At 39.3% G+C, this 26,549-nt stretch overlaps 1 protein-coding gene across 1 annotated transcript in view; it reads right to left on the bottom strand.

Moving 5' to 3' along the window:
* Positions 1 to 26,549, bottom strand: part of ADCY5 (adenylate cyclase 5) — a 221,261-nt gene that overhangs the window by 81,406 nt on the left and 113,306 nt on the right. Inside the window, exons 2-3 of the mRNA XM_062607077.1 lie at positions 11,286 to 11,435; positions 5,117 to 5,238 (exon numbers count right to left, since the gene is read on the bottom strand). Coding sequence (XP_062463061.1) covers positions 5,117 to 5,238; positions 11,286 to 11,435 — 272 coding nt within the window. The remainder of the gene's footprint in view (positions 1 to 5,116; positions 5,239 to 11,285; positions 11,436 to 26,549) is intronic.

Here is a 26,549-nt window from a genome sequence, read left to right as displayed (position 1 = left end):
ATACTCACCAACAAGAATATACGACTAAGAAGCACATCGCTTTTCAAGCCACAGCATTTATATGTTCAGTTACAGCTGTATCCTGGGAACTCTCCTGCTAGCCATGATCAGAGCTCAGCTTTGTACTATATTTGTGTTGTTAAGTCCTCTAACACCAAGAAATATTAAGGCTAGATGTCCTGTGTACGAGGATGGTGGCAGGAGGGAGGAAAACAATATTTGCTTAGCTGAAATGTTCACAAATTTCATAGGACAAAATTACATAGCACCTTGCAATCTAAGAATTTAAAACACTTCATAAGCAGCTAATGATAGGTATCACAATGGCTATAAGACAAAGAAGTTTACATGGCTGGTCTGAATATCCTGATGCTCAGCCAAAATACAATTTGGTAATTTTTAAGGGGAAAAATTTTGGTGTTAGAACATCACTAAATGAGAAAACTAGTGGAAAATTGTTTTTGTTTACAAAGTTGATAGCAAATGGACTGTTTCACTTCTGCAAATGGTTTAGTTCAAGTTGTCAAGATGTTTAAAAAACTCTGACATCAGGTTACTGTTGTAGAGTACATGACTCATAAGAATTATGTGAAGGGGAGAAGAGAGGAAACTCACTTTCACCGCACTTGGATGCCAGCCCTAAAATAAACTTCTTGAAACAGTTCATCAAAGGAATTTAAGTGACAAAGGCAAGCTTTATCCCTTCAAGAGGACTTCAAACCTCCTTTTATAGCACAGAGATTACTGTATCTGGCCAAACCTAGATAAAGCCACTATCACTGCAGTGAGATACTATAAATAGAAAGAGTAATGTGAAACATTTAAAACTCTGCCTGGAAAGCATGATAGATAAACAGTATTATCTATGTGTATTTTAGGGTTTGTCTATCAGACATAATCTCATTCATGATAATATGAACTGATTCAGTTACATAATTCACCTTGTTTACCCAAAATTACTTGCATAGTCTTGGGAACTCCTTTCCTGATTGCATTTGACAATAGGCTTTATATTTAACACACACATATGTGGGAAAGGTCAAATCATGCTCTGAGGTTCTGGATTTGTCAAAGTTAATTCTCATTCAGTAAATCAGGACGGGAAACAGTTTCATTCTCTGTTTGAAGGTTCTGTTCATTTGCATAAAAAAAGAGCGTGTTAACCCCAAACCTCTTCATCTTACTTTTGTCATCACCCTAAATTCTTCAGAAGAACATAATCCTGAAGCAAATTTTGCTTCCAAAAATGACAGGAAATTATATTTTCATTGTGGATAAATTAGTCTCTGAACTTTACTTTCCATAACAATAAGCAGGAGATTATGAACTCATTCACAGGAAGTCCTGATAAGACTCAAAACTGATTTGCTTTACCCATTCAGGTCAGAAAGACCACTATATTTTGCGTAAAAATACCATTTTTCCCCAAAGAGAGAGATAGTCCACCCTCTAAGAGAAGTGTAACACAGTAGGCAATACCATGGTAGAGCTGCCCCTTATTAAAGGATCATGGGTGTGTTTTACGGACCTACTACCGGCACCTGAAGATGTTTTTTCTACATAGGTTTTGAATTGACTTCTTTTTTCTTAAATAAGAAGTGTGTGACCTTTTTAAAAAGAAGAAAAGCAGCCTGAAAACTACTGTCTGAACCTAAGCGTATCACAGAAAAACTGGTCCTTCAAAGACTCCTCATTTTAAAATAGAAACAAAAAAACCAACCTCTCAGTAACTTCACATAATTTTAGGTTTACAATTTCTGCTGGCAGTGTGGTTTGTTTTGTTTTTTTTAATTAAAACTAGAGGTGGCCCCAAAAGCCCAGACCCAATCATCCCTGAAAATGTGAATATTTAATCTTGTCTGGAACAGAATTTAGTAAGCCACTTCTCCCATACAAAATGTCAAACTAAGCTAAGTGCACGAGGCTGTGCTACTTCATCTTCCAAGTTCAAAGGGACAAAGTTAAACCCAGCTGGATGGAAACCTTCAGCTCATTATTTCCACGTTGACTGTGAAATCAGTAAGCAACCTCACTCTGAATATCCAGTAAAAATTAAGATCTCAGGTTGCAGTCCTTACGATGGCAATCAAACTTTTAAATCAATAGCTAATTAAAATTCTCATCCATTACGCTTTTTTTAATAATCTACCTTTTCAACTAATCTAGGAAAGTGAGAAAAGAGAATGGCTGGATACAGCTGATGGAGAAGGGAAACCTGCACCACTGCGCAGACACACAGACCTTCCCACTTCTATGAACTGTGGAGGAAATGCTTCTGCTCATAAATCATCAACAGGAAATCAGACTCAATGGCTGTGTACAGCACCCTCGCACAGACTTCACGTACTTCTCAATTGCCTTGACACAATAACCTTTAGCTCATACAAACTTGGATCTTATGACATTTTTGAATAGTGACAAAACCAAATCAAAATTGCTTGGAGCGTTCTCATCTCAAAAGCCTCCCCCTGAGCATTTTCCCATGAAAAGTAAAGAGCATGCTTGCTTTTATTCAGTCAGCTCGTTAGTCCACACCATTGAGATGCTAACCCTCCTCACCAGTGTGCTCCTGTGTGCATGCAAATGCTTCAAAATCATCTGCAGTCATTCCCACTAGAGGTGGTTTCAGTGCACCGAGGCAAGAGCAAAGGCTCCATGCTGAACTCCTAGTGTGAAATGAGTCATTTGTTCCAAATCATGTTTCCTTTTTTCAATATTCATACTTAGTTATTCATTTCCCTGAAGTACATGAAGATGAGATGTTCCTAACTTTCTGTTTGCTCTCAGTACATACACTATTTTATCCCTATTTCTTATCTCCCTTTTCCAGCCTTTTCCATGATCTCTGTGGGCTTTGATTTAGGAGCTCACAGGCACAGGCACAAAATCCATTATTTGAGGAAGATACCATTTAAGCTCTTCCCCCTCGCAAGATATTTTGAGACCTTGGCCTCATTTGCACTGGAGACAGTCCGCATGTGCAAGGGATTCCTAAACACTCATTAGCACAAGGGACAAAGTTAAAATCACTTTTGGGCTGCAGAATATAATCTATTACGGAAAGGTTTGTATTATTTGATAAACACACAAGATGTGAAAATTACATGTTGGCAAGCTACCTGCTAGCTACCCATCAAGACAGTCCAATGATTGATGCATTTACCCATTTATGTACACACGTTTAATCTTTCATTTTACTTAACAGCCATAACTGAAAGTCATAGCAAAGTTTTTTCCTATACTCTGGGTCATATGTTACTTTTTGTTGTATCTCTTGAGGTCACCATTTCTCCACACCAGCCATTATCTTTGGGCTATTTTCTCTGATCATAATAATTTCATCAGATTACCCTCTCCCTTTGAATTTAGTTTAGTATTGTTTATTTAGTTTTTGTTTATTTAGTGGTACACTTAAAATTCCAAGTAAGTATCATCCTAAAGTGATAATCACCTTTACTGAGATTTGATTGTACTAAACAACTTTCGAATCTGCAAGTAATGACACACGCAAATTGTTGTGAAAATCTATAATACTACACTGACTAGTCTCATGTCATATCTAACAAATTGCATTCAGTTTCAATGTCAGGCTGACCTTTGAGTAAATTAATTCACAAATGGCATCTATGACAAGAAATTTACACATCTTCTCAAACAAACTCAGTGTCATTAAGGAAAAAAAAATGTAAATACACAAAACTTAATCTAATCTACTGTGGCACATACTCTGCTGAGGGCACTCTGGATAGCATCTTCCCCTGTCCATCACCATATATATATATTCTTTATTTTTCATCACTGAACCATTTTTGTCTTTGATATCTGATAATATCTTTGTCTTCAGTATTGCTAGTGGATCTTTACCTATTTACTGAGTCAAAACCAAAAAAAATAAAAGCTGACTTGAAGTCCACCCATGCCAGCACATGGACTTGCCCTGGTATCAGTGAGTTTTATATAAGACTCTGCATTCAATAATGAGCAACCTGCTCCCAGTTTCTGCTTGTATATTACCTCTCCCCGCGACCTTTAATGCTAAGAAAAAGTCTTCAAGTGCTTCAGAATTTCATGTGAATTTCCCTCATCAACTATTGGAGACTATGCAGGCTGCAGTATATTAAACAGATAAGAAATCCACTTTGTTTTGTTGAGCAGCAACTACCAGAAAATATAATTCCCCAACATACTTAAAGCTATATAAGGGAGAAGGCTACACAAGCAGTTTACAGAAAAACCTCTTGTTGAAGAGGGAATACAGAGGGGAAGAAGGGAAGCTGTCCCCAGTCCTTGTGTCTCAGTAGAAGTATTTATAGACTGACAGAGCTGTTAGATAGCTCCTGGACCTATCTTAGCAGAGACATAATTGATCCCCAAAGAGGTCAGGTACCACAGTAGAGGTAAAACACACTGAGATTAAGTTTAGATTAATTTTGTATATGTAGCCCATAAAGCTACCAAACAACAAATGCACTACTTTATTTTGCCTCTTCCCTGGGAAGTGGACAGTGGGAACCAGGTGATGTGCAGAATTTCATGGGGCTGGACTACGCCAGCAACACTGACTGCGTTTGATTTTGCATGACTTTCCAGAGATTGGATATTAGTTTCTTCTGCTCATCTGGGAAGACCAAAGAGCAACACATTGCTGGGTGACTGAGCAGGTACCAAGGGCTGCCTGTAATTTTAATGGACCCCCTGCTTATAATTCCAGGTGATCTTAATCTCAGCTGGGCTCTGCAATTCACCCCATGGAAAGTGCTCCCAGTCTTTAATTTGCTTAGCAGAAGGGTGCTTGTATATTGTCAAAAAATAACTGAGTCCAAATATACCACCTTACCAAAACCACAGACTCATTCCAAGAAAAGAAGGAAAAAAACAAAAAATCTAAGGAAAGAGATCAGTTAAAGTTGCTTCTCAAATGAAGATGTTGCAGGAATGTGGGAATCCTCCTCCTGTCCTATAAATCTACTTTCAAAAGTCAAATGGTGACACTTTAGAGTCTTTACACTTACTTTGGATTAGGTGTTGCTGTCATCTTTGTCCCTGGGTGTTAAGTACCAAGCACTGGGAGGGTCCCTCCTCCCCAGGCAGCTGGGAGACAGGCTGCTCTTCTTACCTGACATTGTCATGCTTCTGGATGTAGATCTTATGAAACATCATATCTTCCTGTTTGGCATTAATGTCAGCTTTCATCTCCATGGCAACATGTCGAGGAAGTACAGAGAGCAGGAGACGCTCCTGTGGAGTCAGACAGATGAACCAATTAAAACACCTGCTGCCCAGTTAACAAACACACTTTGTTTCTTACTGGGGAAAAATAAGTCATCAGTTTGGTGAGAGATGAGTACCACCAAGCAAAATGGTCTCCAGAAATCCAGAAGTTGATCTCCTAACAAGTTATATGCAACTCTGTTCCAACCCTACAATAAGAATTCAGTGTTTTTGGAGGAAAAAATACTATTTTCATCCTATCTGCGCTGGGCTTGTGATTCATGGTTGTCAGTTCTTGCAAATAAAGAAGACATGCAACACAAAAAGTGCCCGTGCACCATTATTGGAAGGACTCTGATAAATTACACTGCCTGACCTCCCACACAGCTTCTCCTCACCACCATGAAGTCCTCTTTCACATAACACCAGAGGTCTGATACCCCAATGCCCTTGGGCACCATTTAAAATTCCTTCCTCTCCTATCTAATCATCTGAGCACATTCCCCCAGCAGGCACAAACCTGTTCATAGCACCTAAAAAGTCAATAGGAATGCCCCAATAAAACTAGAATGAAAATTTAGCCCAATTATACAATGCAGTATTATGCTTCTACACTTAAAATCACTATTAGGGCCCAACTGCATTAAGACCTGTAAACCCACCCACTCAACTACAAGAGTATTTTCAAGAACCATCTCTGCCATCAACAACTCACAGCTCTCCACCTTCATTTGGCACTTCTATTTACTGATAATAGCTTAGTATGACTTTCATAACATTATTTTGGAAGCTGTTCCACATATATTTCTGCATGCTAGGCAAAATGTATTTACATGGCAAAATGATGGCTTTCTGGTAATTTTCCTAAAACCTCACACAAAAGCCTATGCTTGCTATTATTCTAAACTTGGTGGTAATTTCATGCAGAAGGTATAGAATTGAAATCTGCAGGTAATATGTGCCCTAGGTATGCATTCATGTATTTCAGGAATCAGACATGAGAAATCCTGCGTCGACCTTCTTTTTATTCTCAGTCATGCCCCTCACAGTTCAAAAGAAGTTTTTGTTGTGGCTGAAGAAGGTGGGGAGCATCTCCTTTGGGAGCAGCTCCACTGTGGTTCACACAGGCAGTGATCTGAAATAGTTGAAGAATCCCAACACCTTATGCTGCTCTTGTCATTATTTTTCTTTAGCTACAGTGAGCAGAAGGAAGAAAAGGGCCTTCCTTCCTGACGACACAGACACAAGGTAGCGTAAAGTAAGGTCCCTAACCTTATCTAACAGCTCAGTACTTCTCAACAAAACGAGGAACAGTGGGGCTCAGGCAGAGTCCTGACTCAGAGGGATCAGCAACCCTGTACTAGTCACTCATGTGACCGAACCTATCGCCTATACTACAGTTACAGACACATTTCTGGTTTCTAATTTCTAGTTTTAACTTATAGTTCACCGTTTATTTCTTTAAGGAGACAGAGGAACTTTGGGGGAACCAGTGGAAGATGTATTCACTGGAAATGTGCCTACTATGCACTGAGACCTTTTATAGTCTGACACTGCACAGTATTTCATTCCCCCCCCCCTTTAATGTGTACCTTAAAGAGATCCTTGCCACTAGTCACTGAAGAGGTAGTAGTAACACAGAATATGATGTGTTGGAGGGATTTACATCTTTTCTGCTCAAAACTACAGCAGTCCTGACAAGATTGTTTTTGTTTTTTTAAAGTACTCTCACCTTCACTACCGTACTGTAGGTGCTAGCAGTTACATATCCACATTAAAAAAAAACCTATGAATCACGTACGTGTCCTCAGGCTTCTGTCATCTATTAGTACACTCCCTGAGTGCAAAAGCACAACACATTTGTATGCTTTTCAGAGTAACTGCTGTATATGCTGTTGTCATTTGCATATTATAATAGGCATCCTCAAATGTGTGAAAGCTGCTATTTTATGTGTGATTTTACACATCCTCTAAATAACTTGGAGCTTTATGGGAGGTTCAGGGGCACCCACAGGTTTGGAACATTCCCTGTGGGCGCTTGAGTATGGAGGGAGGCTTTTTTTACTTGCTTGCAAAATAAGGACACATTCAGGGGACTGAGTTTCTCTTAGTAGTACTCACAAGAGATTTTCACATACATTTCTGGGTGACATTTTCTTGAGAGGCCGCCACCCCTACCCTTCCTGCCTCCATAGGCACTTGCCAGATGAAATCACCAATATTTTCAAGACACTTGAGATCTCCAGGACATGAACTAACACTGCTCTGAACTTTCACCAATCAGGGAATAAGATGGTCTTATTAAGCCAACCTTACCTCTAAATTCACAGACGGACCTCTCGGTGGGTAAGGAATTGGCCTGATGGTCACACTCAGAGCTGCAGCCAATAGCTTGATGTTCAAGTAAAGATCAGTGACAAGTGGCATTCCTCAGGAGTCAATATTGAGACCGGTCATGTTCAACATCTTTGTTGGTGACATGGACAGTGAGACTGAGTACTCTCTCAGCAAGTTTGCTGATGACACCAAGCTGTGTGATTTGGTGAACATCCTGGAGGGAAGGGATGCCATCCAGAGGGACCTTGACACGTTTGAGGTGTGGGCCTGTGAGAAACTCATGAAGTTCAACAAGGCCAAGTGCAAGGTCTTGCACTTGGGTCAGGGCAATCCCAAGCACAAATACAGGCTGGGCAGAGAATGGATTAAGAGCAGCACTGAGAAGGATTTGGGCGTGTTGATTGATGAGAAGCTCAATGTGACCGGGGAATGTGCACTCACAGTCCAGAAAGCCAATCATATCCTGGGCTGCATCAAAAGAAGCATGGCCAGCAGGTCAAGGGAGGTGGCTCTCACCCTCTGCTCTCATGAGATGCCACTTGCAGTACTGCATTCAGCTCTGGATCCCCAACATAAAAAGCATGTGGACCTGCTGGAGAGAGTCCAGAGCAGGCCACGAAGATGATCAGAGGCCTGGAGCACCCCTCCCATGGATACAGGTTACGAAAGTTGGGGTTGTTCAGCCTGGAGAAGAGACAATTTAGGAAAGACCTTAGAGCAGTCCTCCAGTACCTAATGGTGGCTTATAAGAAAAGTGGAGAGCAACTTTTTACAATGGCCTGTAGTGATAGGACAAGAGGGAATGGCTTTGAATTGAAAGAGAGTAGATTTAGACTGGACTTTAGGAAGAAATACTTTACTATGAGTTTGGTGTGACACTGGCACAAGTTGCCCAGAGAAGTTGGTAGATGACTCAACTCTGGAAATGTTTAAGGCCAGCTTGAGCAACCTGGTCTAGTGGAAGGTGCTCTTGACCATGGCAGGGATGTTGGAACTAGATGATCTTTAAGGTCCTTTCCAACCCAAATCATTCTATGATTCTATGAAGTGAAACAAATGCATATAGCACATCCCTTCATGCAGCAACTATTTGGGAAGTTAAGCCATGTTGCAGTTGGACATTATCTTTATTCTGTTGGGATCATCACAATCACTGAAAATAATCTCTAAGCTAACAGGAGGAGCCTGTAGCAAGGGCCTTTATAAAGCACAAGCCATGTTAAAAGACCTCCAAACTAACAAAACTCCTATTTTTTATTTCAAATGAAACACATAAATGAAAGTCTGCACTAGAGTACAATTTTCATTTTGTCAAAATGACTAGAAAGTACTAGAGCCCCCATTGTAAAATCATTTACTATGCACTAGCGAGGTGACTAGAACTGCTGTTTTTACAAGTATAACAAGGCAGCATTCTGACCTGATAAAAAAAGCAAGAACAAATTCATATATAATTCTCACTTCAAAATAAGATGCAAATATAGTTCCACTGAATTATACATCAAAAAATGCATCCCGGGGAGCACTAGCCTCTAGAATAGGCACAGATGAAAGAGTACAATACAGATTTACTCTGTTTACATATATACACAGATACACGTATACGTGGGCACACGCATCCCTATGATGACTCTGTACTAGATAGTAATTTCAATAATTTACGTCATAACCTACCAAGATGATCTCAAAGCACCATAAATATTTAACGTCTTATGACTGTCTATTTGTCCTCAGGTTTAATAACACTTATTTTTCATCAGAAGTTATGTGATGTAGACATCAAAAAGAGAAGGAGAGAACAACTTTTCAGAGACAAAAGACAAGCAATGCTAGAAGTAAAACTGCAGAACCTATTACCCATCTCTTCATAGAATCATACTAAAATCTTAAGTATTTCCACACTACAGATTGTGGAGAACTTCAGGCAACACTGATTCCTGTTATGACTGTGGCACAGGCTATCTTGAATAATGAAATCACAAAAAAAACTCTCTTCTGCATTGGACATTCTGGAGTTTTATTAACTTTCATGCTAATTTTGGGTGCTGATAGATGCTTAATAAAGGAAACTACACATTCCTTTGCCTGAGAGAATCTGCCTGTCATTAACAGAGAACAGCACACAGCAGCACCATCAGATCTCCAGGCACCCAGCAATAACACTGTTGGGCTATGCAGTTGTGTTTCCCTCCACCCCTGTTTGAAGACTGGCTCTCCCAGATGTGGGCTGAGCTGCCCTTATTTGTGTCTGCTGTCACCTCCAGATTTTCTCAATACATTATGCATAAGGATACAACTGAACTGAACCTGGAGATCGAGGTCAGTGCAAGTTGTAGCAGCAAATCATCTTATTAGGAGTCCTCCTGCTGTGAGGATCCATTGTTACTGCTGGAAGTACTGGAGGGTATGTTAAGCAACTGGCTTTGACCCTTGTTTTTCTGATGTCCTGGTTTTCTTCTGTATGGTATAGTACTTTCTGGAGAGGGGGAGAAGAGAAAGGCATAAAGCTAGGGCATTTGTCAGGGCTTTTTTCATTAACTACTTCTAATACAGAAGCACCTAAACCCAGAACAGCACAAGCATTTGAGCCTTGCTGCTAAGGCAGTCTCTCAGCAGGGAGGACAGAGCTGTAATCAGTGAGTAAAATGGGGTATTCTCTTGGCTCAATCCTTTCCTCCATTTCAAGGTGTGGAAAGAGGAGAAAGCTGCTCATTTCACCTTTCTGAGACTACATTTGTTTTGAAGGAAAAAGGAGCCTTGAGCATGAATCTTTACATACCAGATACTACATACTACACATACTAGCAAAATAAAACACGTACAAGTTATTTCATAGTAAGGGTTGAATAGCAAGTATGCCAACCAGAACTACCTCATGAAACACTGCCAAAAGACAAATCCGTAGACGCAGATGGGCTGAGACATGAGGAAAATTAAGCTGTGTTGCCACAGAGATGCAAAGACACTACAGCTGATTCATTCCCCTGACCTCTTCTCCAAAGCCACAACAAGCTATGAAATATCTCCCAAGGGAAGAGTGGAAGCCCCATTTTATGATTAATTTCAAATTGGACTAGACAAACCACTATGAATTGTGCTGCAGGGCAGAAATGTGTGTTAGCAAGGGAATAGTCAAGCTGTCCCTAAAGGTCTTTTGTATCTAATTCTGAGGACACAAGAGATTCATTGCAAGAGAACCCACAAATAAATTAGGGGAGTTGATATGCTTGGTACCCTTGATAACTAGTCTGTATGCTTGCACCAACAGGTCCTTTTTCAGCAAAAATTATTGACGTTGGTAATGAATCTTACTTTTTTTTACAAATATAATTCTCTTGAGGTTTATGAGGTACACAGAAGTGTGTAAGCAGGTAGGAACCTTTGGGAAAGGCAGGAAGAGGACCTTTTTGGAAGCATCAAGAGACAGAATGTCCTGTCAGTGATTTTTTTCCCTCTCACTTCTGAAACTTGTCTTACAGCTACCTGCATTCTGTGCAATTTTAGTCTGCAGAGCATAGATCACAGGATTTGTTGATGTCTGTGGAGAAGTCCATCAGGGTATTGGGGAAGAAATACTCCCCTGAGCAATCTTTCAAACCTTTAAAAATCCTACCCTCTACCATCAGCATATTCTTACTTGAATTAGTCAAGAAATAAGAGGCCTGCAAATCCCATCCAATTTACATGCTATTTTTGCTGCAACAACTTCATTTCTTATTTCTCACTGTTGCTCTTACCTGCTGCTGGTTTTCCCTTTGAGAATGCAGCCTCGCTTGTATGCATTCCCTGGTCTCCTGGAAAGCCTGTCTTTGGGACACCTCTGCTGGGTAGTGGGTACACACGCCTACAATGTTTGTACAGGAGAAGATGAGAACATTGGAGACCAGCTGAAACAAAAGAAAGAAACAAAAAAGAAAAATGCTTGGTTACACTTTGGAAACCTGCCATCAGTAACAAAGCACCAGCCAGAACCCAGCCCCTTCCATGATTCCCTAATCCAAGCCATGTTTAAACCTCATGTTCTTAATTCCAGTGTATTTTACCCCTCTGGTCTTTAAAATACAAAATTTCCATATTTGGTCTCAAATATATGTTCTTAACATTGCATATTACTTCATTGGTAAAAATACAATTTCACTGGTAATTCTGTAATCTTGCTTTTGGTAATCCAGTATCTTGGAACTATTGTGACAAATAGTTATCTAAAAATGCATCACTGCTCTGTCAGCTAAAAGTCAGCAAAAACTTGTGCAGACAGATCTGGCAGAAGAGCACAAATATTTCCATGTTTGCGTACCTATACATCTGGCTTGAAAACATATCAAAGACACATTAAACCATCACTTTGATACGTCTGAAGCATATTTATACTGGACAAACACGAAGGAAAAGCTGCATCACTCTTCTGCTCTCACTTCGGTTATATTTTGTAATGAATCAATCACATAACTTCTGCTGAAAACTAATGTCACAATCTTCTGTTTCACAACTATTTTTCTTATTAAAAAGGAATAAAACATATCCATGCCCACTGGTGGCATTTGGTTCATGCAAAATGTTCAAAACTGATTCTGACAGTATCATGTAAACATTTCCCTTGATAGAGGTTAGTCACAGTATAAGTTTTTGAGAGTTGCACAATCTGTGCTGGACTTCCCTTGAGGACAGACTTATTTGAAACCCCTCTCATCTGGAGGAAAAGACTGTCAGACCTAAAAGATTTTAAAAATAGGGATCCTTGGTGTATTCCCGATGAGTCCAGACATACCCTATGCCTTTATTACATTTTACTGCAGAATAAAAAAAAAATAAAATAAAAGATTTCCAGACCAATTGATTCCCTGAAAAGAAGGGCCAGGCTCTGAAGGGCAGGAGGGGTACAGGGCAGCCCTCAACCCCTGAGCTCACCAGGGATGCTCAGGACTCCCCTAGACAAACTTGGTCACTATGTAGAAGAGAGAAGCTACTCCCTCTTCCCTGTGCCCCCCCTCCCCCCGCGAAAGTAAGAGCCTCTCTGAGAAACCCCACTAGGATTACTCTTAACTCTTTGGTTATATCCACATGCTAAGGACAGCAACAATTATTTTATTAACAACTCTGCCTTGAAACAGGATTTAGGCAGAAAAACCTCATCTTTCAGCTCAAAATAAGCAACACCTTAAGCTACAGCCAGCTGCCGGACTTCTCTCTGTGGACAGCTGCCAGTAGATGGCAACGCTCCAATTTCCCAAGCTCCTGCACCGAAGTGCTGCATTTTGGGCTATGTCCCTGCAGTGAGTTCCCACACTTAGATATCACGCTATAGTACAATAACCTGCAGGGTTACAGTTATCTACTGGTGATCATCATCACTGACAGCTATCTGCATTTGTAGGTAACTGGTTTCTAATGAGGAAATGGTTCTCATCCCCTACAGATTGCTCCCTCCTTCCAAAGTGTCCACCCTTCACACAAGAGAGGGTTATTGAAGGTGCAGGTTCATGCCTTCACATTAATTTCACATGAATATGAAATAAGCCCTAATCCTAAAATTACACATTCCCTTCACAATTATAGTCCCTCTCAGCTCTTTCTAAAGCTGGCTGGATTCTGCCAGATTTGAGGTCCTCCATCTTTCCCCCGACCTGATCATACACCAGCCAACTCCCATCCAGATCCTTCCCAGTTACCCTAACCCAGGGCTTCATCCAATAGGCATTCAATGATATTTTTTGCTGATAATGATAATTTTTAAGGGTGAAAAATGTATCTGTTATATCAAAACTATTAGTTCTTCTTATATTGAAGAAACGGCTGAGGAAGGGAGCTGCAATAGGTTTTTCTTTGGAGTTACTCTGATTTCTGCTCTACAGATGCACTGATTGAAACTCAGCTTGTAAATAACACATCTACAAGTTAAACATGGATATTATAGGCTCAAAGGAGTTAACACTAAACAGCATCTTTTGCATGGCTGGATTAAAGCAAGACTCACAGATCCTCTCTATTGGAGCTACTCAGTTGCACAGAAAGTGGAAAGTTTGTCTGAGCATGCAAAACAGCACAAGCACACATCATGTATCTGGAGTGGATAAAACTGAGGGCACAGAAGATTGGAAGGAAATATGCAGCTTTCCGATTTAATCACAAGACTCTGAGACCTAATTTCACTTTCCATCAATAGCACAAACCCAAAACAAACTCCCCAAAACAGCAACTGAACTCTTGCACCAAGAACAGGAGACAGCATGGGGTTTAGATAGCAGACCAACTTGACCAAGCAGAGAAGAGGAACACCTCAGTCCTGAAACCAACCTCCTTTTGGGTATACCTTGGTGCCAACAAAAGGTCCCCCCAGTGGGGCCCACCCACGAAGATACTGTTCTCACGATGATGCCTTAAATAGCCAAGCTGCACAGTTCCAGGCACACAATTCATATGGTGCACAGAGACTGACATTGTCAAAGGGGAGTACAAAAAAACACAATCAGACTTGACATTACTGGTAACATTTGTGGAATGCAAAGCAATTCAACTTTTTGGCACTCACTGATGTCACTTGACATAAGCCCAAGGAACTTTGCAGACTGATTTACAAGGTGGACTCACATGATCATGCTTCATCAAGTAGGAACGAAAACTATATTGCTATGTAATCTCTAAGTAGCAGGGGAAAGACAACCATATTCATTCTGTAAAGCAGAAGCTCATTTAATTCACAGTATGGCATCTTTGCAATACCCAGAAACATAAGGGAAGAAATTACAGTGTAATATTGAAAATATCAAAGATTTGCAGAGATTTAAAACTGAAGCTCCTATTATTTGCAGTAACACTTATTATGTGAGCATGTGAGCAAGAGCATTTTGTTCAATATCTCTTCACATGTACTAAAAAAAGTAATTAAGAAAAAAAATTATTGTAATCTCATTAATTTTTTTCACAGTCCTCTGTCTTAATAAAACAAAATTTCTATCCTATTTGCCAAAAGGTACTCCTTGCTTATCAGCTTCCTTGCCATTTTGCTATGGTAACCAGCCTCAGTCCCATGAGGAAAGAGATGATGTACGTATTAAAAACTGATTCCTTAAGCTCCATGGCCCGAAAGGTAAAAACATATTATGGCAACTATTTCAGACAGTCTATGCTTGATGGCACTGGGAATGGGAAAATATATTTCCCATTGCTTAATGGCAATGGGAAAATATAGTTGTTTATTTTGTAGCTGATTTCCTTCCCCTGTCTAGCTAGAGACTTAGCTAAGAAGACCCCTACCCTTCTGATTTTGGAAAACAATAACTTACAGAAAACTATTTCATTTACATGTAACTCCTAGATGTGCTATTAAACCTGCCTGCAGTATTGCCATGTGTGAGTATTTCATAAACTAACACATTTATTTTTACAGCATCTGCATTTGGCAGAGAACTACTATTATCCTGGTGTTACAAGGCAGAACTCTTTAAAGGTGATTCAGTACCTAAGGAAGGCTACACACCATGAGCAGTTTTCAAAAACCACTTCATAGTCCTACCAAAATAGTAGATCACTTAATCTCACACAACAAAACAGACAAGATGGTTTTTAGTCACTTTGATTTCATCGCACAAACAGAGCACTGCAATATTTCTGTTGAATCTCCTGCAGGAAACTGTTTTCAGTAGGGAATAAAGAGAGACATGGAAATAATTCCACATGTTCTAGGAGGTATGAAAACCTGGTATTACAAAATCAAAATTGAGAGCTAAATTTCCTATTGTTACAAAATTGATGTTTTGGGCATTTCAGGCCAGGCCTAGGAAGAACTGGAACGGTTCAGTGACCAGGGGCGAGCCTCCAGACCACCACAAGCAGAAGTCTTAGCTTGCACCAATATTGCCAAGCTTCCCTCTACTGTGTTTCTATTCAATTATTCTTCAAACAGCAGATACTATTCAAAATGCAATTAAGAGACAACAACATGCTTAAGAGGGATAGTGCTGTGGTAAATTGTTAGTTCCTTACCTCTGCCAGAGCAAACAAGGCTGCCTACTGACATGGAAGGTAGGCCATATTCCTCAGAATATCATGTATAAAAGTCAAATCTTCTGTTTTCTGCCAAGTTACTCTGCTTTGGTCCACTTTGCTTGCAGAGGCTCAGGATAATTTCTGTTTTGAGATCACAGCACTAGGCTATTGCATGTGAGATTCCAACACCACTAATCAGTATTTTGTTTTGCTATTTAGTTTTTATTTAAATCAAAATAATGTTTTGATATTTTCAGAAAGTCCTGTTTTTGAAAAATATTACGTTTTAAGCTTCTACTGTGGGGCAGTAAAACTGTCACAAGGAGAACAAAAACATGTACATGGAGATTAAAAAGTCATACAAAACAATCTACAGCAAACAACAAACTATGTATCCCTTCTTTCCAGAGTGTGACACTGCTCTTCCTCTGCTTTCCAGCTCTCATGATTCAGTAGTAATTTTTTGTTAAAGCGATTATCCATGCAACAGCGAGGTTATAAAGCAAGTAACAACTGAGACTACATTTGATAGTGGTTGTATACCGAATTGACAGATTGGTCCAATTATTAATTGCAATGACAAAGACTGAAATTAGCTTTACTTTTGAGAGTTCCTTTTTTATCTGTGAAAAATAATGATAAGATCTTCAATACTTATCTGCAACGATGTAAGAACAAAAATGTGACGGACTACCAAGATATTTCTACAGCACCTATTCATGCAATCCTGAATTGCAAGTACAGACGTATTCTAAAGATAAAATCACAAATATTATGAAAATAAAATAAAATAAAATATTGTTGCTATAAGGCACAGCTGGTGATGTTTTTTAAACACCTTCCCTGAATAGCACTTAACCCTCTATTGACTCTTTATATACTATCTAATAAAAAAACTGGAGCAGTTACAGAGCCAAAGGCAAAATGAAAATTAAAACAAAAGACATCAACTGGCTCCAAGATGAAATTACTCATGTATTTGTGCTGTATATACAACAACATCTTTCATTTCCCACAGCGACAACTAGCAGAGTACTAAGATAGAGAAAACTTCTGGATTATGCGAGAAAGATAATTGAACAGTTAGAGTCATACGGTCTTCTCCCAGTATTTGGCCAGTAAAGAATAGAGTAAGTACTAGTGAAGAAATTAGAAGGTATATTTTATTTTAAATGTGACAAGTACTTTTACCAAGTATTGAGAAATAACTGCAGCAACAGATTACATCAATACACCAGAGTCTAAGAACAAATTTTTGGAAGTTGCTACATGGTGCCTTTCCTCTCTATCTGCTGCTTCTGTGCAGCAACCGTTTACTTGGTTCTTGAACAGAACAGGAAACTGGTTACAGTCACTATCTGCCAGAGAATTCTAAAGAATTCCCTAACTGCACACAAGTAGTGCTACAGAAGCCAGCTCTGAAAGTTTAAATGCTTCCCTAAGGCACAGTACAATTTAACTATCCCAAAGTAGCAGAATTTATTAGAGAGCAATGCTCTAGATATGCAGTAGATCTCTTTCGCTGACGTTGAGAACAAAAGATTTCTTTGCAAAAATACTTCTGAAACTTTTTTGCATATTCCTTCTATTTGGGACACCTACAAGGAGAAAAAGCCATCTACTTTAATCTTTCAGCTAGATTCTGTATTTGGCATAAAGTTACCTGCTGAGAGTGAAGCAGTGGTGTTTTTGCTGAAAACACTAAAAACCCCTTATATCACTTGTGAATGTCTCTGTTCAAGAATTACAGTCAATAAAAACATCATACTGAAGCTATCCATTCTGTGTATCTCAGTGACTATCCCATCTTTCCAGGACTGGAATGCATTGATCTCATAGATGTGATGCTCTGTTCCCTCAGGGGAAAGCCAAGTAAGTATTTTGCCCACTTAAGTTTGCCACAGCTCTCAAGAGCAATACTGCACAGTGGGTTAGTCAGGGCTCACTTACACTGACCCTAGTAAAAATCCATTTGTATCATGACAGAATTCCCCCCCTGGAAGTATGTTTATTTCTGATCTGTAGAGGTACCTCTGTGTCAAAGAATTTAGCAACCAAATACAATCTTACTGAAATAAAAGCTCTTCACACGGGACTTCAAGCATTAAGTATATCTCTCTGAGGTCATGAAAGTGGATGAAAGCTCCTAGACTTTCAGTGCATGACTCACAGCTGCTGATGGGTAAGCATATTCACACATAAAGTATGTCAAGATAATTTTGAAAACTACAAAATTTGCCCAGTTCATGATAGCTTAGACAATTTAGACAATGACTTTAGTGAAGAAAATTAAGTACAGCTCTGATATCCCAACAAAATCAGTTATTCTACAAGCTACTGTAAGCACATTTGAGTTTGAGTTTTCTTCATGCCAATCCCACCTGCCCATGCGCTCACAAGACGGGAAGAGCTGTTCAGATAAGACACAATAGGTTTTCATTTAAAAGGTGTTAGTAGAAACCACTGTAATTGAATGGAAGTTGGATTAAGAAGCCTGGTTATGTTTTCCAGATATTCCACAATGCCTCTGAAACTAAAGGAAGCTGTAATCAATGAGGAGAAAAGTTGAGAAATGAGCTTAATTAATCTTTCTTATTCTGTTTCCTTCCCTATCTGGTGGAAGGGATGTGATGGAAGGAAGCCAAATGCTTAGCTTTTCTATCATGCCATTTTAAAATTAGTCCACTACATTGAAACACACATGAAATTTGATTTAATATATGCTGACTAACTCAACAAGCAGATACATATGCTGATTTGACTCAGGATGGGAGCAGGATTTTTTTTACTTTGCTTTTCTGCATACTTTTTGCTTGTTTGGATCCCATTGTGCCTAGCAGCCATACATGATCTAAGCAGAAGAGACCACGGTAGCCCATCCTGCAGGATCCCAGTTCTTCACAGTTACCTCTACAGTTGCTACTACCTGTTGCCTCCATCCTCCTTGTCAGGGGGTCCTCTGCCTTTCCCAATAGCCTACATGCTGCCAGCAAACACACTTCACAGAGCAGTACATTGTGGTTGCTTTCAATGGCTATGAGAAAAAATATCCATACCAAATAAGCAGAACTATGAAGATCAATGCCCCTCTGTCTCCCCCCACCCCATCACAGCACACCCTGGTCCTTAGTGTTCCTGGGAATATTTCTGGGAGCCTTGGACTCAGATATTGGCAGTGCATCACCCCTTATCTCTCATAGTCATTTAAGCACAGGCTTAAATGACCTCCAGGTCACTGGGAAAACAAAAATATTTCTCTAGTTACATGAAAGGTCTATTTATCTGGGAAAAAAAAATGTTCTCCAATTGCTCAGCAGGCAGAAATGAGTGCCCTTAATATGGTCTGTGAGATATAAAAATCATTATTTCCCAAGCAGTTAGAATGTGTGTTTTTGGGGGGTGGTGATTTAGACTGGGTATGTTTGCTTGTGTGGGAAGAAATGTAAAATTGAAGAATGGAATACATATGGATATTTTGGTTTTGATTTAAAGAAGACCTTCTTTTTTTCTTTTTCATTGCTGGATTTCAAATAAAGCCAGGCAGCTTACCCACAAACTATTCTCCTTCCTGTTAACATCCCTGTCCCAACATATATTTTTAATAAACAAAACTTGCCAAGCACCACCAGCAAAGTCTGAACTCTTGAATTAAAGCAGTGGCTTGTACCAGATGAGGTGAAGGAGCAGTATTTGTAGCTGATAGCAAAGAACAGTCCAGTGTGAGGTGTCCCCTGCCCATGGCAGGGGAGTTGGAACTAGATGATCTTAAGGTCCTTTCCAACCCTAAATATTCTGTGATTCTATGATTGCACACAGCCACCACTAATGGACAAGTCAATCTATGAGGGACCTGTCTGGATCACAACTGAATACTCTCCCTTAAAAGCTGATGTGCAGTTTTGCCAGCTGTTACAGTGAACTAAGGTTACTTGTGAATGAGAAATGTTGCAGAGAAATTCATGTTTTTGTATCTTATGGTCTGGCTGCTTGAGCAGTTAAGCATACTGATCTCTGAACAGATTTGGTTTCAACAACACAAAAACCATCAGAAGGCAAATTCCCAACCAAATTTTAACTGAGCGTAACGGACAGCTTGAAGGCACATTCCTTGGCCTTCATCTTCGTCATACTAAATTTGAGAGCTCTACAGCAATACAATCAAGATTTTATGGAGAAGCTCTAAAAGACTCTTCAGAATTGTTTACAAAGGCAAGTGTAAGACAACCTAACAACAATGGTTACAACTGCCTTTGTTTATAATACAAATTACAAAACACAATTTAGCCTGCCTTTATTTCATTATATACAACCCATCTTCTCTCTGCCTTTGAAGCCTTTGAAGCCGCACTACTTCAGTCTTCATATGCCTTTCATTCTGCCTTCTTTATACTCTTATTTTTACCCACCCTGGACTTTCTTATCAGCTTCCCAGTCCTGTCTTTCCCCCTAACACACACACAAACACACAGCCTCACGACTCCAGGATCAAACCAAATTATTATTTTTAAATTAGCCAAGATGAACCTCACTCTTTTCCTACAGCTCCAACAATTTGATTACACTGCTATTACATGAGCTTTTCACACCATATGTTACAGGGCACAGTAACTGAAGATGCTGTGTTTGAAGAAAAACAATTCAAGGTATACTTTTGAGGCCTATGTATTGAAAACATTATCCAAGTCCTGCATCATTAATTTCTGCAAGCATTATGAAATGGCAGGAAGCTGGATTCCTGAATCAAGTTATGCTATAGCTTAAGGTTATTTTTGCTAGGATCTTAAACCTGCTTTTTCTCGCTGTCAAATGTGTAAGATGAATATACTGAAAATATTTGTGTTATGATACTGTAAAAATTCAAATGTTTAACAGAAATAATCAAATCAACCTCACTTTGCTGGAAATGCACAGTTTGGAAGAGTGTTTTATTTCTGACAATTGAAATAGGCTGGTTCTGCTGAGAATTGGGCAGCATATAAAGAAAATAAATTCAAATTTCTGTAGCTAGTGGAAAAATTTGAGCCTGTAATTGAGCATGTACACTTATTCTCCCAAAGATTGTTACCAGAGATTATGCAGCTGAGTAGGTTTTCTGAGGTGAACTTAAAATAGACCTAATATCATACTAACCTCCCCAAGAGAATACTGTACACCACAGAACTGGGCATTGAAAAACAGTGAATTACAAATATTTAAAGTAACCTAATCTGAAAAAGACAGAAGAAAATAGGGAGTACTTATTTTCAGAACTTTTTGTAATATGACAAGAAGACAGTAAAGGACCTAGGAGACCTCATGGACTATGCAGTTCATTGCCCACTTGCCTCTTAAAAAAAACTGTTGCATCCAAAAATTGATATGACAATTCTATTGATGTTTAAAAGGCATTGAATAGCAGTACTTGCTTTTGTTATATTTTATACAGTATTTCTCTTAACATATCCCAAAGAGACACTTACGTTTCCTGGAGTGAACAATATCGATTATGAGCAAATTAGCAATCTACTATAAATACCATCATCACCTGTTGCATCACTGCTAAATATTTAGTCGTGGCATTAGATTTTTCGTTTCCAAGAACACATACCTGTGCATTTGGCCTTGGCTGGTAAGTCCTTCACAAATCAGCACTTGTATTATATGGCGATTTATTAGTATACTTCTAAACAAAATGCATTCATGAAAAATACTTCAAATGTGGAAGATGGCTGGATAAATACTTTCTTAAAAAGGAAAAAAAATTAGCTGAGAGAGGTTTTGCTATCTACTGAAAACTAGGTAGCATTACTGCCTTTTTGTCTGGGAAATGAGAGCCACATAAAAACAAATAAAGAATTTATCAAGGGATAATAATAATAAAAAATGGTACAAAGTGGTTTAAGATCTTTCAGAATGTGATCAGATCCACAACTGTGTTTTGAAGTCATAGATTGGTTCTTTGCCACACTACTGTAATGTGATAGCATTTGTTGGTCTAAATCCAATGGGGAGCTCCTAAGCCACTTTTGATATGATAAAGATATTAAATACAGTTCTCTATTCTTATCAGTTTAACTATATCAACTTATGACAGATAGAACTAGAAAAAACAATTAAGTATATCTCTAAGATCTTATCAAACATTTCTTAGTGCTTTCTGATAAACAGTCATAAGCAAATAAGAGATACCCCTTCAAAGTCAAAGCAGGTGGTCCTTGGCAGATAGCAGTGATAACTGATATATCATCTGGTGCACTGAAGGCCCAAGTGCTCTAATACACATCCTGTTTCAGAGCTGGTAAAAGAGCAGTAAACAGAAGTAGAAGGGAAAGGATGGTAAAAGTTTAATTCCAGATATGCAATGCAAAGCCAGGGGAATACAGAAACAGAAGAGACTAGAATGAAAGACTTAAATGGGTATTATCTGCCATTGAATTCCTTCATCCATTGAGATCACCAAGACAGTCTTTAAAAGTAACCAGCTTTTTTGAGAATGTCAAATACCTTTCCTACACAAAAAATAGAAAAGTTTCTGAAAATGGTTCAGTTAGAACTTCCAGAAAATAGCCAAACCACAGAATACACTGGCTCAGATATATGTTGTTTGCTTATGAATAAAACCCCTCCAAACCCGTGCCCTTTTTAAGAAACTGTTTCAGAAATTCATAGCAGAAATCAACTGATAAAACTAACTCTTTCAACAATCTGATGCTAAGCCACTGACATAATGCCAGGCATCACATAGGCATCACCAAGAGTACCAAACACAGCTAGGTTTGCCTAGCAATTCTGTTATGACCAGAACCTGGGCAGAAATTTCTCATGTGGTTATCTCTCAGTTTGTTTGCAACATTCATGTTTAAATAAAAAGTTCAAAATGTCTATGTAAGTTTTGAAAAACATCAAAAAATTAAAAAAAAGGCGGGAGGGGGAGAGAGAAGGGTGAGTGTGGTGGAACCGCAGAAGAGGCAGACTCCAAACCAAAAGGGACAGAAGAGCAAAATGGAGACGGAGAAGCAGAGATCAGAACAGAGGGCCAGGACTGGTAAGTTACGGACAGAGAAGCAGAAACATCTTCACTTTTCCTGGAATGATTACACATTTCTTTCTTATAGAACCTGAAATCAAACCACATTTTTTTTTTCCTCCATTGTTTTCTTTTGCCTTCAAAAATATTCTGCTCAATAACAAACTACATGTACAGTCCCTTTACCTGGCAGGTCTGCAAAGAAACCAATGGTCCCTGTTGCTACACCTTGCTGTAAGTATGAAACACTGTGTTTGTCCTGGGACTACCTTAAACATAGAAAGTGAATTGAGGTTGCAGAAGCCACCTAAATGCTGAATAGTGCTTATCAGCTCACAAGCAAGTTTTTATCAGTGTCAAACAAGGCTCAGTAGGCAATGTGTCACATTTCCTAACATGAGTTCCCAAATTCACAGATTCAATTTGCCTTTAAAATACCACTTTCACAGTATAATATTGCTATATCTGATTATCAGCACTGAACAGATCAGGAAGAACTGTCTTAAAACTGGTTGTTCAATTAGTTCGGCGCAAGCTGTGCTCCTTTCAAAGAGAAACAATTTACGAAATCAACACCAAGCTTATTGGACTTTCAACAAGTATTTGATATAAGCGAATATCCAGGACTCTGACTCCATGAAGCACATTTAGCTTCCTCACCATTTCCTACCACTGCAGACGAGTCAGATGATAGCATCTATTCAAGATTTCAACCCAGCTATGTACACATCAGGTCTAAACAACAGGAATTAAAATAGCAGAAGTTATCTATCTACAATAATTAAGGGAGAAAATTAGAGATCAAAAACAACAGAATCAAGAAAAAAAGGTTGGGTTTCTTCCCATGCCTTTGTTAGTTCAAGCAATGTGAGCAGGGTGATTTTTGAGGGGAAGTGTAAAGAAATAAAGACCTAAAGAGTACTTTGTCCTAAGTCTACCATCCTGCATACTATCATAAAAGCCAGTAGTAGTGGAAGTCAGTGTGGCTGACACTGAATAATAAAGAAACTTGGTTGATCATGAGGAGCCTCTTTGCAAGAATGCCTTCTCAGCCCTGCTCCTGCTTCTCAATTTGAATGCCTAACATCAGCTCCAGCATCAGAGGAACAAAAAAGGCACTTGGCAATAACAGCTTCCACTTCAGGGAGAAAAAGGTCAGCCCTTGTTCTGAACGCAGATAGAAATGTGCTCAAGTACACTGACTCCTGAAGTGTCTGGAAGCAGTCAAAGATCCCCGACATCGAAAATTGTCTTATTAACAGCAGGTGCGATTCCCTCAGGGGAGGTGAATAACCCTATGCCATAGCATCTCAATTTTTCTCCAGCTTTGCAGAACTGCCTCAGTCCAACTACAGTTAAATTTCACCCAGCAGGTGTTCGATCAAGCCTCTATTTAGCTACTTGGGCTGTTACAGCTGTATCAAAGAGAAAACACATATTTCTTCAAGCTATCTTATGATTAAAGACAGGTAGTCTACATCTCTGCTCATCTAAGTATGAAAGGTTTCTATTTCTGTGCTCCAGTGTTCTTTGACATAGCTTAAATAGTAATCCATCACCAGCAGGCACTAGGCAATTAAATACCTTTGGTCCTTCTAAACTATTTCCAGTTTCATCATGCCAAACTTCTGAAGACTTCATAGAGAACACAACACAGGAAGCAGAGCAAGAAGGACAAGATGGGAAGTTGCTCTGTTCATGAGAAAGGTTTTAGGTGAGTGGACAGTGGTCCCAGACCTTCACCTCTGTCCTTAATACATACCATGGGCATGTCCATAGTATTTTTAAACAACCACACTTGACACCTGCAGAGTGTCACCTACTGATCAAGGAACTAATACTGTTTCTATACTGTGCTGTCACTTGAAGCCAGGCCGGTCTGAGGGGATCCCAAGGATGCAAGGTATTGACAGAGCTCCTCTGTTACCAGAAGGGGCAGATTGAAGAATTTACAGGAAAGTCCTTTCTTCTCCTTCAAGGAAGGAGGTTGAATTCTCCAGCTCTAAGGCTGAACCCTTGCAACTGCCTACCCAAGGGAAGCTGGATGCCCATCCTCCCATGCAGAGTAGCTCTGATTTCCAGAAGCTCTCTGCTGAGCCGGAACAGTCTTGTTTCAACTCATGAATTATATCCTAAAACTATACCAGCTTTTAAAAAAGGCAAAATTCTGCTGCTGCTGAGTCTGCACAACTCAAGTAAGTACAGTAAGGGAGCATACTCCATTACTTAAGGGAGACACTGTCTCTTGCTGTTCTTATTTGAGACACTGGTGAGGTCCACAAGACTATTATGTTCTCAAAACAGGGCAAAAGACTGTCATTGAGTAGCTTATAATTAACAGATGTGTTGCCAGTACATGCTGGTTAAGGTATTAAGGAGTCAAAACCACAAATGGATGCAAGTTTGTTACTTAAGATGGCTGTCTTAAAGATTTTAATGACTATTCACTTTTGTACTCTTCTGTGAAGTTCACAGAATCACAGACTAGTTGAGATTGGAAGTGAACTGCGAAGGGCTGCCTAGTCCAACCTCCTCTCAAGCATGTTAGAGCAGGTTGTCCAGGACCTTGTCCAGTTGGATTTTGAGTATCTCCAGGGAGGGAGAGTCTAGAACCTGTCTGGGCAATTTAATCCACTGTTCAGCCACCTTACAGTAAAAATGTGTTCTCTTATGCTCAGAAATTGCTATTATTTGTTGCAAGAATGCCTTTCTAAGTGATTGTCAGATACATATTCTCAGTATAGTATTCTTTCAGGATTTTTAAAACTTCATTTCTAATACTTTCTTTAACCTGGAAATGATCTTAATATCTTTCATTTCCCTCCTCCAGAGTCCCATACTTCTGGGACAGAGGCTTCTTTATTGCCTCAATATCAAAAGGTGGAGACCTCATAGCAGCCTTCCAGTACCTGAAGGGGGCCTATAAGGACACTGGGGAGGGACTCTTCATTAGGGATTGTAGTGATAGGACAAGGGGTAACAGGTTAAAACTGAAACAGGGGAAGTTTAGACTGGATATAAGGAAGAAGTTCTTTACTGTAAGGGTGGTGAGGCACTGGAGTGGGTTGCCCAGGGAAGTTGTAAATGCTCCATCCCTGGTGGTGTTCAAGGCCAGGTTGTACAAAGCCTTGGGTGATATGGTTTAGTGTGAGATGTCCCTGCCCATGGCAGGGGGGGCTGGAACTGAATGATCTTAAGGTCCTTTGCAACCCTAACTATTCTATGATCCTATGATTTTCCCCTCAGTATGATTGCTATGCGGGTCTTTAGAGAAATAACAAATATTTGATTAAGTCTCTCTCTACCTTTTACCTCATGTAGTCAAGAAGTTTGTGGTAAGATTCATAAAATATTGACACCATCACAAGCACTTTATTCACACAGAACAGAATTTATTTAATCATTGAAGCTATCCCCACTAATTTTTACAACTATCATTGTTCCTTTTTGTTTTTTTTGTGTTTTTTTTTTCAGAAAACAGTATGTTTCTGAAAAGAACTTTTTTTCATACACCACAGCCTGCTCTAATCTGTAGGCCCAAACCACACATTTTTTCTGCCCACTTGAGTATAATTCTAGTCCTTATCTATTTGGACAAGGCATATAGAAAACGGAGTTACAGTCCAGACCTCTAGGATTAAGATCAACCATGATTTTAGCACTACTAGGATACCTTATATTCACCAGATACTATTAGACAAGGTCCTCTTTCATTTATATTTTGGTAAATCAGTCCTTCCTGTCTGTCATTTGGCTGTCATATCTCCCTTTCTCACCGTGGTAACAAAACCTACTTTTAATTACTCTACAGCACTTGATTTAAAACCATTTTGTGCATTTTCAAGGTATGCACATTGGAAATACTCTCCAGATCCTGTGCTGCAGGACTCAGTCATTAATCCATTTAAGCAGCATGAAGTGATAGAGAAGTCAAATTCAAATTCAAGCAGGAGCTAAAAAAAAGGTTGCTTTTTTCTCCTGGCCCCAGAGGGAAATAGATTTTTGGCAT

Source organism: Pezoporus occidentalis, unplaced genomic scaffold, assembly GCF_034315485.1.
Source record: "Pezoporus occidentalis ecotype Australia unplaced genomic scaffold, CSIRO_AGI_Poc_V1 ctg12, whole genome shotgun sequence".
Classification (NCBI taxonomy): domain Eukaryota; kingdom Metazoa; phylum Chordata; class Aves; order Psittaciformes; family Psittacidae; genus Pezoporus; species Pezoporus occidentalis.
Note: the sequence above shows the minus strand (reverse complement) of the source record. Positions and strands in the feature narration are given on the sequence as shown.